Raw genomic sequence first — 13,662 nt, 5'->3', positions numbered from 1 at the left:
ATAAAGAAAGCAATTGAAGTCAAATTAACTGTATCTTATAGAAAAAGAGCCTATTCTACCGGTTACCGATGACCTGCGATTGGGATATAAATTCTCAGAGAGGGTTGTCAGTGTCATGTTATCCTTCTTCCCCAAAGGTACTGCAGCCGGTCCAAGCATGATGTATTCTATGCATCTAAAAAACGCCATTAATTGCAATAACCCTGAGCAGTACAGAATACGAATGCAAAAACTCAGAGGAATAAATGCAACTAGCAACAAGTTCAGCCGAGAGCGGCGGCTGATTGTTTAGATAAGATCCTCGTGCAGTGAGAGCCAGCAGGTTATTTCCTTACTTCCCAAAACATACAAAATTATGCGCTGTATTATAGAGCGATGACAGCAAATAAATGCCTGTTTTCAATAGAAAAGCTCACTATTCAAACGCATTTTTACTCCAAATATTGAAATAGTAGGCTTCAGATTTTAAAGTATGAATGAGAGTGGAATATAAAGAAAGCAATTGAAGTCAAATTAACTGTATCTTATAGAAAAAGAGCCTATTCTACCGGTTACTGATGACCTGTGATTGGGATATCAATTCTCAGAGAGAGAGAGAGAGAGAGAGAGAGAGAGAGAGAGAGAGAGAGAGAGAGAGAGAGAGTTGTCAGTGACATGTTATCTTTCTTCCCCAAAGGTAGTGCAGCCTGTCCAAGCATGATGTATCCTAAGCATCTAAAAAACGCCATTCGTTGCAATAACCCTAAGCAGTACAGAATCCCAATGCAAAAACTCACCAGCCTAATCAACTTCTGTTCAGCTAGTGGCTTTCCAAATGACGTTGGTCCAACTTTCAGCAATGCCTCTCTAACAGCTCTGAAAAAAAGAAAACAGGCTTACGACCCAATGCTGTCCGAGAAATATTTCGCCGTCTTCTGGCTAAATATCTTTATTCCTTTGCAAAGGCGCAAGCATTGAAAATTTTATGTCCCAATCAACTTGGAGTTGTCATAAGGGGAGGCGCGGAATCTATTATCCACGCAACCAAAACTAATATATGAAGCGTGTGGAAAGAGAGAAGGCTTAGGAGTCCTCAAGATAGATATTGAAAATTTTTTCAATTGCGTCAAACGAGAGGTGGTTTCTTCAGAATGCCTGAAACAAATATCATGTATATATATATATATATATATATATATATATATTATATATATATATATTATATATATATATATATATATATATATATATATATATATATATCCGTTTGTTTGCTCGTGCTACGCAAAACATTTTTCACTGTTCTACAACGGGCAAGCTATGAAGAGTGAAAGTGAGGCACAACAGGGTGATCCTCTGGGGCCACTTTGTTTTCTTTGGCTCTCATGCCTCTCATTAACAAGATTAAGCAGGTAGTCCCCATGCTCTTACAGAACTCTTGGTATCTTGAGGAAGGCATTGTGGCAGGAACTGAAGCCGAACTAATGCATAGCTTAGAAAATTTGGAGAGTGAAGGCAAAGACTTAGACTTCAACGTAAAGACCTAAAATGTATGTTGTGGTCGTCCCGAACCATGAGCAGTTTAGATCAAAACATTAAGCGTGCCGATCCTGAAGGTTTTCAAGTCCTCGGGGCGCCAATTGGAACCGAGACTCATCATCATGCAAAAATCTTAGCCAAGAGGGTGGAAAAAACTGAGCCTATTCAAGATCACTTACAGAAAATTGACGATCCTCAAGCAGCTTATGGCATACTTAAAATTTGTATTGGCACTCCCAAAATAAGGTACTCTCTACGCACAGATAAACCAAGCCCCTCAGTTACTGAAGTCTTACTTCATTTTGAAAATGCACAGAGGGATTAACTAGAAACATATATCAGGAGAACGTTACGTGCAGCAATTGGAAACAAGCAAACTTGCAATAAAGTTGGGTGGTGTGGGTTTGAGATGCTCAAGTGATCAACATCCAACAGCTTTTATTAGTTCAGTAGAGTTCGCTTAGCCTACAGTGGGAGCTCTTATTGGGATAAAACCCACACTGGAAAAGGAAATTAACGCGAATTGTCTTTTTTGGATTGCAAGATGTAAATAGGAAAATTCAGAAAAAAATTCAGGAAAAGATTGATCAAAATTCACTCAATGATCTTCTATCAGAGGCGACAAATGTGCAAGAAAGAGCTCGATTGCAGTCTCTTCTTGCTCCTAATGCAGGTGCTTGGTTAACCGCGCCTCCTATTACCGCACAGGGACTGCACCTGGAAGCGGAAGAGCTCCAAAGTTGCGTCAAATATAGGCTGGGTATCCCTATAAATGATGCTCCCAAAATTGACCCTACAGTAAAAATGGTGTCATCGATATATACGGGGAAATTCATCGTCACAACCGTCGGAGAGCTAAGTTTTCTCTTCCTGTGTCTCTGCAAGTTTGAGCCCTTCGCTTGAAAAAAAGAACCTTAGCAGCAACAACAACCAATCCCGACCTGCAGACGTATTTTTACCCTCCTGGACACCAGGAAAACCAGCAGCGCATGATATAACAGTGGTGGTGTCGTCCCTGCAGTCAACAATCATAGCAAATGCGGCGGACACACCCGACCCGGTTAAAACTAGCTGTCCGTGATGCTGACTGCCGAGAAGCCGGAGTGAATTTTTTGCCGCTGTCATTTGAAGTTCTTGGTGGTTCGTCTGAAACCTCACGAAGGACAAAAAAATTAGCTTGTCTGGGGGACGGAATAAAAGCTTTTTGAAGCTTCTAGCGTTGCGATCAACCGATTGACTCAATCCATTTCAATCCAATTAATGCGTGGGAATGCAAATATGATAATTACCCGATTCCCCTAACTAATGATAACAGGTGCTTGTACCTGACTAGTGCAGAGTTTTCTCATTAAATGCATCCTTATCACCAAAACTAGAGGTGAGTAAGGGTTTCCGTTGTCACTAAATGAGAGGTGACCATAACCGATTGTGTTGTTATGTGAGCGGAAAGACTTGTATAAACCAATTAGATTTATGTTACAAAACTCTGCAAAATACGATAGATACCAATTCATGAAGAACGGGAAATGTCCAAAGGAAAGATACGCTGCACAATGACTTTGACTGATTATTCGCTTGATTACCCAAGATTCAATTATCCAACTAAGATATATACCAAAATTAACTGTATTGATAAAAAACTATAATTTCTAAACAACCAGTAATTATTCTGTTTGAAAGGCTAAAACGAGCGAAAAAAGAGACAGCAGCGTAAATGAGTTGAGTTGAATAGAAGAAAAACTACTTGAAAGTGCCCCTCCCGAACAAAAAATTCACTCGCTTACCATAAGTTTTTCCCGCTGAGCTTTTCTTACACTACTTGTACCGCTCGTTTTCTTCCTCTCTGTGAAAGATCCGGAAAAGCGAACCACTCTGGAAAATGAAAATTAGTGACAGTGACAACGAAGATGAACGCGGGAAAAGACAGCAAAACATCAAAATCTGACTGAATCATTCGTTTGAGAAATAGTAAGCAATGAAAGAGAATAAATCATTTCTACGAAATGAGCAAAACCCAATTAATGCTCGAAAAATTTGAAGGCAAAACATTAAAACCTTTAATTGAAAAAGGTTAAAGCGATGATGCCACGCTCAAATTTAACCTTTAATAGAATATGAATAAAAAACCTGAATGAAAGAAAAAGTATAGAATGAAAAGTTACGTTCAAGAAAAAGCAAGATAAAGTGTAAAAAAGAATATATCAAACGAAGAAAAGCATTGTATTAATTTGAAAAAATGTTGTAAGCAAAAGAAAACTACACGTGATTCAAAAGAAATAAAGCTGTCAATTGAAATGAGAAAGGGTATTTGCAAACAACAAAAACTGCCATGACACGATCGATAAAAAAAAACTAAGCCCAAAAATTGGCAAAGAAACTGCCACATAGAAATACCTGATAGTGTAAGTCAGGAAAAGCGATTTGGTAGAAAATATGCGCTCAATGAAAAAAATGACTAAAAAGGGCAGCAGATTAAAAAATAATTTTATTCATTTTGAGCATTTGTTTTCACATCTCCCTTTCTAGGGTTCTCTCAGAACAGTGTATAAAAAAAACATTTTATTTATACTTACGATTTTTTTTCCTGCAGGTGGCCTAAAATCTTGTTTTCACGAGCGAATTTTTTTATTTTACTAGCACTCGGCGGATTAAAAACAGAAGGCCACGGTAACTCCTAGTTGTAATAATCTAGAATCAAAATAACTCCTCTTCAATTCTTAATTAAAATGAAGCTCCGCCACTATAACTCTTCGCGACGTAAAAAAGGACAGCGCCAATACAATCCAAACTCTTTGCATTGAAAAAACAATTTTTCAATTTAGTTCTCCGAGAGCTCCACGCAATGTGACTTCACAAAAATAAGTCAGGTTGGCATACAGTTCAGAACTCCAAATAAAATTGGAGGGTTGGAACAATGATATCATATTTAACGTGACATCGATCAAGACTCACTTACCCATATGTGTTTTCCACAGGAAAGTAGAAAAGGAATCGGCGTACTCGAGCATCAGAGAATGAAGGATTGTTAAGCAACCTTAAAAAAACAGAAAATATTCAAACAATACAAGATCATAAAAATGGTACAGAATATGTAAACAGAAAACTAACTCTGTTAAATTGACTGAATCAAAAAACCGCTTTTCTCTCGTCCAGACGGCCATCGGATGAAGTTGTAAGTTCTAAAAAATGCAAATGAAACAGCTCATATTCATCGCCGATATGTTGGAAAAATTTAGGTTAACATTGACAGCTATGTAATCCGTTAGCAAAAGCCAAAGCAGGCTAAGGAAGCAAATTATGTTCCTTAAGAAAATAAGACATAAAGTATAAAATCCGGTTAAACTTAATTTACACAAAATAACCCCCAACAGAGAATTTCAATCTGCTGCCATTGTGATTTAAAAGTTACATTAATTTATGACGACGAACTCTACAAAACCCTGAAGTTATCCAAAAAAAACAATAAGAGTCCATGCAAAAATGTTGAACACCACCAATATTCAATGTCGACTGTAAGCCTAAAATTTCAAAATTTAAAAGTAAAATCTCATTAAAATTTACCTCGTGCTCATTACAAGCTAAATCCTTTCACAATTTGAATGTAGAATCATTTGATTTGTTAGTTGAAAGTTATCATGCTTATTTGTTTCGAAAACAACTTTATCTGAAAAAGGTTGAATTATAAAAGTCCCTAATAAAATCTTTGATCTCCGTGCAAAAGCAAACATTAACTTAGTCTCAACTCACAGTAATTCCAATAAATTTACAAGCCCTAGATGGCTGACTAGCTAAATTATCCATCTCAGTAAAGCCTGCCATTTTCGGCATTGTGTAAAAAGGCTACTCATTCAAAATTTTAACGCTTACGACAATCTTTTATAAACCCAATGGGAAAATACACTTTTAATTTTAAAGTGTGCAAATTGACAAAAAGGAGCCATAAAATGGAATGGAATGTAGAGCGTAGATACAAAAAAAATATTTTGAGAAAATTACCAGCAAGTGTAATCAGTAAGCGTGACTATGCTTCGAATTGAAGAGGAACTGAATTTTCACCGGGACTAAGTAAAAAGAAATCCTTGTTTGCATGCAGGCTGCTGATTCTAGAGTTAGAGAGCAAGTGTTTCAGGTTGCTGTAAAAAATTTCGGGTAAGAGTTATTTTGGTTACAATAACAAATTAGGCACACAAATCGTTAGCATTAAAGCAATCCTATATTTTATTAGGGTCACCTGTTTTAACAACTCAGCAACAACTCGGGAGTCAGAGAATGCCGAACAGCTGAAAGATGAAAACGCGTAAAAATTTGGTGTAAATGGAGGCGAAATTGGCCACGAGTACTACGCAACGATTGATGTGAAGACAAAATGTCCAATACTATTAAAATAACCTTACTGAAACGAGAGAATTTAGAAGGTAATTGCTGCGGAAATGTCCAATCATCCGCACGTGGAATTTCATATGAAAGAATCACAATCTCGAACATCAGAGAAAAAAGAGGTCATTGTTAAAATGGGGGGATAAATATGCGAGGACGGCTTCTCTTCTTCAGTAAAATTTTACAATTTTGCTCATTACTGGTTAATACAGACCCGTTAATTTAGTTCAAATTTGCCCTTATTTTGGGCCTGTGGATTTAACTTACGGAAACTTGAACTACAATTACACTACTCCGCCAGTGTACTCAACAGAACGCTTTCAGAGCGGTTTTGTGGAAAACACTGACGATACAAAGTGTTATACACTTACATAAATTTGTCAGTGGATTTCACAAATCATAAAAAAGCGATTCCACATTCTTTAATTCCAATAGCCTTTCTAATTCTTAAGTTCTTTGCTCAAAGCGATATTAGGTGGAAAACATTTACATGTTTAATCGATTATTCAAGGCACAAATATCCCGCCTCCCATAACTGAGGTTAACTTTTATAAACAACGGCGATTAATTCTAATTTTGAACAAAATAAGTTCAAGATCTTTATCGAGATAAAAACCAAATATAGCGTTTTTTCGATCAGGAGCAAAAATTTGGCCTCCTAAGACTTGATTTGGTCAATGAAACAATCAATCTCAATTAGCAAATAAATTATAAAACTATTAATTAAAATTAAAAATATGCCCATTTTCGTAATCTATTCTCATTTTCTGAGGAAATACTGAGAAAAACTGAGAAATACTGAGGAATTTATGAAATTATTAAGTGCATAAATTTCGCCCAAACTATTTCCCAAGCCTAAAGTGTTTCCAACTCGAAGTAAACTGAAAAAACACTCTTCTCCGGAAACCAAAATCTTCTTTAAAAAATGAGGGAAAGTTTGTGAAATTAATTAGTTCTCCTTTTATAAGAAATGAGGAAAATTTCTGAAATTAATTAAACGCACAAATTTTCCCCAATCTATTTGCCAAGCCTAAGTTAATTCCAATTCCAAGTAAAAACTGAGAAAATTTTTCTCAGAAAACCGAAATCACGTTTTAAAATGAGGGGAAGTTTGCGTATTTAATTATTCTAACTCCCCTTTTATCAACAGAAGGTGGGAAAGTTCTAAAATTAGCTTAAGTGTATTCCGCAGCACGAATGTATTAGGCTGTGTGGTATCCACTCGGAGAAACCTGCCAATTAAGCAAGATTTGTGGGGTCTGTATTGGCCAGTAATGCGTACGCATCGAAGAGAAAAAAAAGAAAATAGTTCTGTAGCACCTTAGCAGCTAGTTGTGACTTTTATAAAGACACTGAAAACTTTTTCGCAAGTTGAAAAGCCTGATTTCTTTTTCAAAAAACGTTGAAAAAACACAAAGGGCAAAAAGAAAAGTTTTGAGGTACCTAAAAAATTGAATTATATTACAATAATTGCTAGAAAATTGTCATTAAAATATATAAGTGCAATTATATTCGATTGTAAAAATCTCTCGTAAATCAAAACTCACGAGAAATATTCCTTATAACAATTAAATATTCAGGAGATGAAAAAACGAAAAAAAAAACATCTTTTTACACTTCGCGAGCGCTTTCTCGTCTTATAAGTACCCAATTAAGGGTTTCAGTTTTTTGTAGGTTACAAGATCTTCCATTTAACCAAAACAGAAGATCCTGGTAGAGCTTGAGAACTGAAAACGTGAATCGAATTTTCAAACAGATTTTATAAATTTCCAGAAACACATTTTTTTAAAGATTGCTTAAGAAAATACAAAATAAAATTTTCTTTGAAATTATTTTTTATTTGCACTTTTTTTGAAACATTGAGTGAACATTTTATATTATTTAATAACTTATAATAGCTTTCTCTGACTTCGCTTGCCAAAGCCCCATCCAAAGGAAAAACTTGGATACATATTATGAAAAAGAAGATTACAGAAAACAATTTTTCTATAGATTAAGCAAAAAGACCAACACAGTTGAAAATTTTCGTTAACCCCTTTGGTTTTTTCTCGGTCTGTCCCCTCGGAAAATTAATTTGAGTCCAAATTTTGGCCTATTTATGAGAGACTGTTTGATTCAACGGCACAGGTACGGAAACATTATTATATATGTTTCTTTGAATACAGAAAGAAAAATGTCAAAAAATTTCTAATAAAGTAATAAGTTATTTAAAAAAAACCGGAGGGAGCCTAGGCTGATTCCCAAAATCACCTGTCATATGTGACTTGAAAAATGCTTTGAGTAAAGTTTCAGAGAATTGACAAAATATGGAAAATTTGGGACGAGAACAACCGAGAACATGTGGCGAGACAGAGAACTTTTTCAATTCTATATTTTGCTAATTGTATTTGAGACATCAAGTGAATTTAGAATTTGAGCTCTACCAGGGTCACCGAATGATAAACTTCAGTCCGCAGAAAATAAGAAAACTTGAAGAGATCAATAGAATATTTTGGGTTAAAAAAGAATCAAATCAAAAAAGAAAAGTAAAGAAATTTTAAGCAGATTGATGCTAAACACAGTTAACACTCTTTTTTGTAACCCTCTATCATTTTTGGCTGTTGATATGATTAAAATTATAGAACTGTTTCTTTACGGGACATTCAAAAGCATAACAAGAGGAAAAAGGAAACTAAAATCTTTTTCTTTTCCAGACGCCATACATCAGACTTGAACGAACTTCGATGCTTGACATATTTAAACGGTGTGATTCTAATTAGCAGTCGGACTTCGTTGAAATTCTATAGAAGTCCTTTATGTGTCTTCACTTCAAATAACGAAAACAGGTAAATTTATTCTATAGATGTAGAAAGACATTTTCCAAACTGCTGGAGAATACCAGCCAAAAGCAAGTCCACCAGTTAATAATGGATCATTACGACTATGGTTAGTCAAATTGATCACATATGGGGAGTTTTTACAGAAAAAAAGGTCAATTATGAAGAGAAACGACGAAAAAAATCATCTACATCAACACTGCAAGCTTTGACTCAAAATTCCAGTTGACTCAAAATCATCATTAACCATCAAATCCAAAATCCATCTTCGGGATTTGTAATTTGTTATTTCAGTACGAAAAACGTAAAACATCAATTTTATACTTTTTCTTCGATTGGTTACAAAAATATTGAATAGTTTTTTTTGTTTTAATTGGTTTAAATTATTCAAAATTGAAAATTGTCCCAAATTTAAGTCAAATGAATTAAAAACAACAATAAACGACATAAATGACATAATCATCAATTCAAAATTTTGATGACAACTCGATATTAGTATTAATTTGTTGAGAAAAAGTTTTAACTTGAGTCTGGTCGATAAAGAATTCATCAATTGGGCATATTCTCAATAAGAAAAAAATGATGGGAAAGAATCTGCCATTTATTCTTTGTTACTTCCAGCGTGTAAACTCAGCGCTTAAATTTTTGCAAATCACTGTCGGTGCTTACTCAAGATAATTTCTTTGTGACTGGTTAATCTTGTTGAACTTCCATTTTCTCAGGAGCTGCTATCCATGGAGAACTACGCTGCAAAGCTGATAGTCTTAATAGTCTTAAGTTGATAGGAGAACATGCCGAGTATGCTAACTGCTATTCCATAATCGGTCCATTGAATGTAAAGATCCAAAATAATTAATAGGGTACCATAGCACTGAATATTTTGGCATAATAAGTATTTTAGCATTGGGTATTTTGGCACATTGAGTATTATGGCATTGGGTATTTTGAAAGTATGGGTAAAATGTTACGAAACTGTAAATACTAGAGAAAACCATCACCTCGTGTCCATCATAGCCGAAATATTTTCAGAGAGATCGCACTCAAATGAAGAGGGTGCAAGCATTTGGAAGACACAGCAGAAGCAGTACACTTTCACCGCTACCAGAAACAGGAACCTGAAACAATCACAAATTAGTTAATTTAACGATAATGCAAGTGAACATTATTTTGAAACAACATACTCCTGCATACGCTCGAAATTTCACATGCCCAAATTTTCTTAACTTCTACTTTTCGAACTTTTTGCTTTCAAAAACTTCCCTTTCAACCTATCGGACAATACATGCATCGTAAAATAAGCACGCAAACATTTTCTGCAACAGATAGTACACATTTGATCCATTGATTGCATGATAAATAATAACCCAATTCCAGTTTACCCAATGCCCTTTGATCTTTTCGTTTAATTATCCGATTGCAAATTAGCACTCACCGCATTACAAGCGCTGTTAACATAAACATACAGTTGTTATTATCATACTTAAGCGGACAATATAATCCAACGTTCGGTTGTGATAGTTTCATATCAAGTCCCACGGGCCATTATTTATGCTAAATAGTCGTTCTGGTGTTTTGATAGCAATGACAATTGCTAGTGACAGTAAAAACTCGAATTCAATCGTTGACTTGCTTTGAATTGTTGAAGAGTTTCAGCTTCTGTAGACTCCAAATGTGAGCAGATCTCAGATGATGAACTTGTGGAGGTCTTACATACTTGAGATACCTAGCACGCTGTCTCATTGCTAGCGCCTGAACAGAAAACAAAAATTTACAGGACAAGGATATACTTTTCCTTCCAAAAAACTAGATGGTGGGCAATCCACGAAAACATTCTGATAGAATGCAGCATATCAATCAATTTTAAATTCTTTAAAAGCAGCATCTAAAACAGCTTTTTCCTTTTCCCATAAACCTCGATTTGGGATCTCATTAAACCCCAAAGATGGATCCTAGATGTTAAAATATTCCATCGATAGGTTCAATTATGGCATTAAGTTTCTATGAAAATCAGTTGAGCGAAATTTTTGGTCTCATTGGTAATACATTGGTAATACTTCAAATATTAAAACATACCCCACAGACTGCCGAAAAATAGCCGCCGTTGATTCCTATAACCACGATTGGGATTGAAAGAAGAGAAAATAAGAAAAAAAAATGATTTTTATAGGAAAACAATTTTAAAGTGCAAACTATTTTGATATCATTTTGTAGTTGAACATACCCCTGTTTCATAAAGAGACCATACAGCAGCTAGTATGCATCAATACCAATCGGCATTAGAGATGTTAACTAAGACTTATAAGAACAAAGTTCGGGTAACAGACTTCTAAAACTGTGCTTTTATGGGTTTATCCCGTTTATTTCATTTCGTTTTTTGATACTGACTATATTCATTTGAATTGCTTTGCTGCGCAACTGCTGTCTAAAAGCACTTTGAGCAGAATGAGCGACGAGTGAAAGTCAAAAAGATTTCACGCAAAATGTTGAACAAGCTGTGAACTAAGGTCAAGCGAAAAATTTTAGTTCAACGAAGTAAAAAAACGTAGCCGGAAGAAATCCGGAAATGACTTGGAGACTCGTCTTCGTGAAAGAATTACAATTTAAATCAACTTGTGCCTACCAAACTGACTACTAAAAACAAAAAATCTCAGTCAAAAGATGAAGATAGCCCATAAAACCAACTGAACTAAAAAAATTACAATACTTCTATAAAACCAGCCAAAATTTTTCTACGCAATTCAAAATATCAGAGTATGCGGGCAGCAGAAATCAAGACATATTAGGTTCCCAAAAAATCATGTTTGTAGAAAAATTTCAATACTGCAAGAAATGGTCCAAAATGTTACAAAATTTATCCATTTCCGTAACTTCTCTCAATCGAAACACTATTTTAAAATATAAAAAGTAAGCAATTGGTAACCAATTCAAAATTGTCACTATAACCTTAAACATTATTTGTCGCTTTAAATCACAATGAGCGCGATAAAACTAAACAATGACCAAAAAATTAATCAAATCGAAATTAGTCATGAAAAAGACAAAAGAAACAGAACACTATTAAAACGCAGAAACTCATATGTTACCAAAACGAAGCCCTTAGAATATTCGAAGAAAAAGAGTGTTGTTCAAAATTTGTAAAAGCGAAGCTAGCAGAACCTCACTGCCATATTATGTTAAATAAAATCAATTGCAAACAAAAACTATTAAATTCAAAAGAAAAAGACAAAAAATTATTAGTTCAAATCGATCATTTTCAAATTGATAAAGGAAGGGTGAATAAAACTATAGGTCATAGGGAATGTTTGAAAGAAAAATGCTAGAATGTTGAGAATACATAGATTGTGAAATAGTTTAAAAAAAATTCGCAAATTCTGAAAAATAAAAAAATTAAATTAGAAAATCTAATTAAAATTTAAAATGAAATTGAAGCCATCAAAATGAATAGCCATCTTCCTGTCTCAGTATGAAGTGAAAATAGCTCAATTGCGAAACAGTAAACAATATTTCGAAAAAAAGTGTTCAAAATATGGTAAAAATTTTCTCTGAGTGTTAAAGAGTTATCGCCAAATCAATTCAATTAGTAACAAAACGAAACCAAAAACACCGATGGTTCACAAAAAGATTTTCTTATGGTAAATAAAATCCAAGTAAAACAAAAAAACTTAGATAACGTTGACAAAACCCGCCAAAATCGGATTAGTATGTGAAAAATTTTGTGAAAGAAAAACACCTCACGTCAAAAAAGGGCATCCAATTAAGGAATTATCAACAAGACGTTGACATATCTACTAATTGGTTTAAAAAATGTCCACTCAAATTGAAAAAAATGACGAAATTAAAAAGAAAAGCCAAAAATTGACAAAAAAATGAGAAATGTGGGCCAATTTTGCAATTACAACGCATTAATAAGCTCTCAGAAACATTGTGGTATCAATTTTAGATGGTTGCATATTCATGTGCCATCCATCAAAATTTACGTCGACAAAATTTCGGCCAAATGGACGAAAACACGGCTAAAAACTGTCATCTATATGCGTCAATCTCTCAAAAACTTTTTTCAAAGTCAAAAAGTCATTCACTGAACGCAGCGCGTGAACAAAAAACTTCTCTCGCTCAGAAAAAGTTAGTTCACATGGCAATTTTACTCACTTTCACTATTAAGTCAAAACGCCGCCTGAAAAAATAGCACTTCCGCTAAAAAACCTCACGAAAACCAATACTCCTCTTCGAGTCGTAAAAAATAGGAGCGCTATAATAGCCAGCTGAGAAGCTGAGGCGGCTATTAATAATACTATAAGTATTTAAAAATTTCAAATCTTCAATAATTCCCAATCTTTAATGTATGTTTGGTTGAAATGACACACAATCGATTCCACCAAAATAAGTGGTCGCAAACACTCAAATCAAAACTTAACCGTGCATTAATATCCTTTCGTCAGATCTCAGTTCACAAGGAAATGCAACTAACAAAGCAAGATCCAGTAACACTCTCAGACACATCCGGGATATCATTGCACAGTGAGTTTTTCCTGGTGGGAGATGATCGGACAAGTGGACTGCATGCATGTGGCAAATGGATCACAAATCTCAGTTGAAGCGGGAATTTGAATGACCAGCTGACGACTGCTGATATCAGGCCACAAAGGAGGGTCTAAACACAGCAGATTGCATGAACCTAAGCTAGTTGCAAAGTGCTGCAAAGCGGAGACATCAAATGAAAGTGACACGTCTAACAGTCTGTCGTTTTGGGTCTAGGTCGAGTCTCAGAGTGACAACTTTCACCAGAGTTTTAAAACAGTTAACAAAGGTGTGATATCAAAATGATCATAATTAAGTGGGGCTTACTTGTGCTATAAAAAAGAAGTGAATAGAAGGTTTAGGCATTGAAAGTAAACAGACATCCAACTGAGAAAAATTACCTCTAATTTGAAAACGGATTTGAACTATATAA

General features: G+C 34.8%; 1 protein-coding gene across 1 annotated transcript in view; it reads right to left on the bottom strand.

Moving 5' to 3' along the window:
• LOC142339341 (uncharacterized) overlaps positions 1–13,662 on the bottom strand; it is a 131,200-nt gene that overhangs the window by 34,708 nt on the left and 82,830 nt on the right. Inside the window, exons 27-32 of the mRNA XM_075389322.1 lie at positions 13,180–13,362; positions 10,342–10,460; positions 9,710–9,826; positions 5,750–5,798; positions 4,627–4,697; positions 4,475–4,552 (exon numbers count right to left, since the gene is read on the bottom strand). Of these exons, the coding sequence (XP_075245437.1) occupies positions 4,475–4,552; positions 4,627–4,697; positions 5,750–5,798; positions 9,710–9,826; positions 10,342–10,460; positions 13,180–13,362 (617 nt within the window). The remainder of the gene's footprint in view (positions 1–4,474; positions 4,553–4,626; positions 4,698–5,749; positions 5,799–9,709; positions 9,827–10,341; positions 10,461–13,179; positions 13,363–13,662) is intronic.

Source organism: Convolutriloba macropyga, chromosome 5 (genome assembly GCF_964194025.1).
Source record: "Convolutriloba macropyga chromosome 5, txConMacr16.3, whole genome shotgun sequence".
NCBI classification, from domain to species: domain Eukaryota; kingdom Metazoa; phylum Xenacoelomorpha; order Acoela; family Convolutidae; genus Convolutriloba; species Convolutriloba macropyga.
The sequence above is the reverse complement of the archived record's forward strand: the minus strand, read 5'-3'. Positions and strand labels throughout refer to the sequence as shown.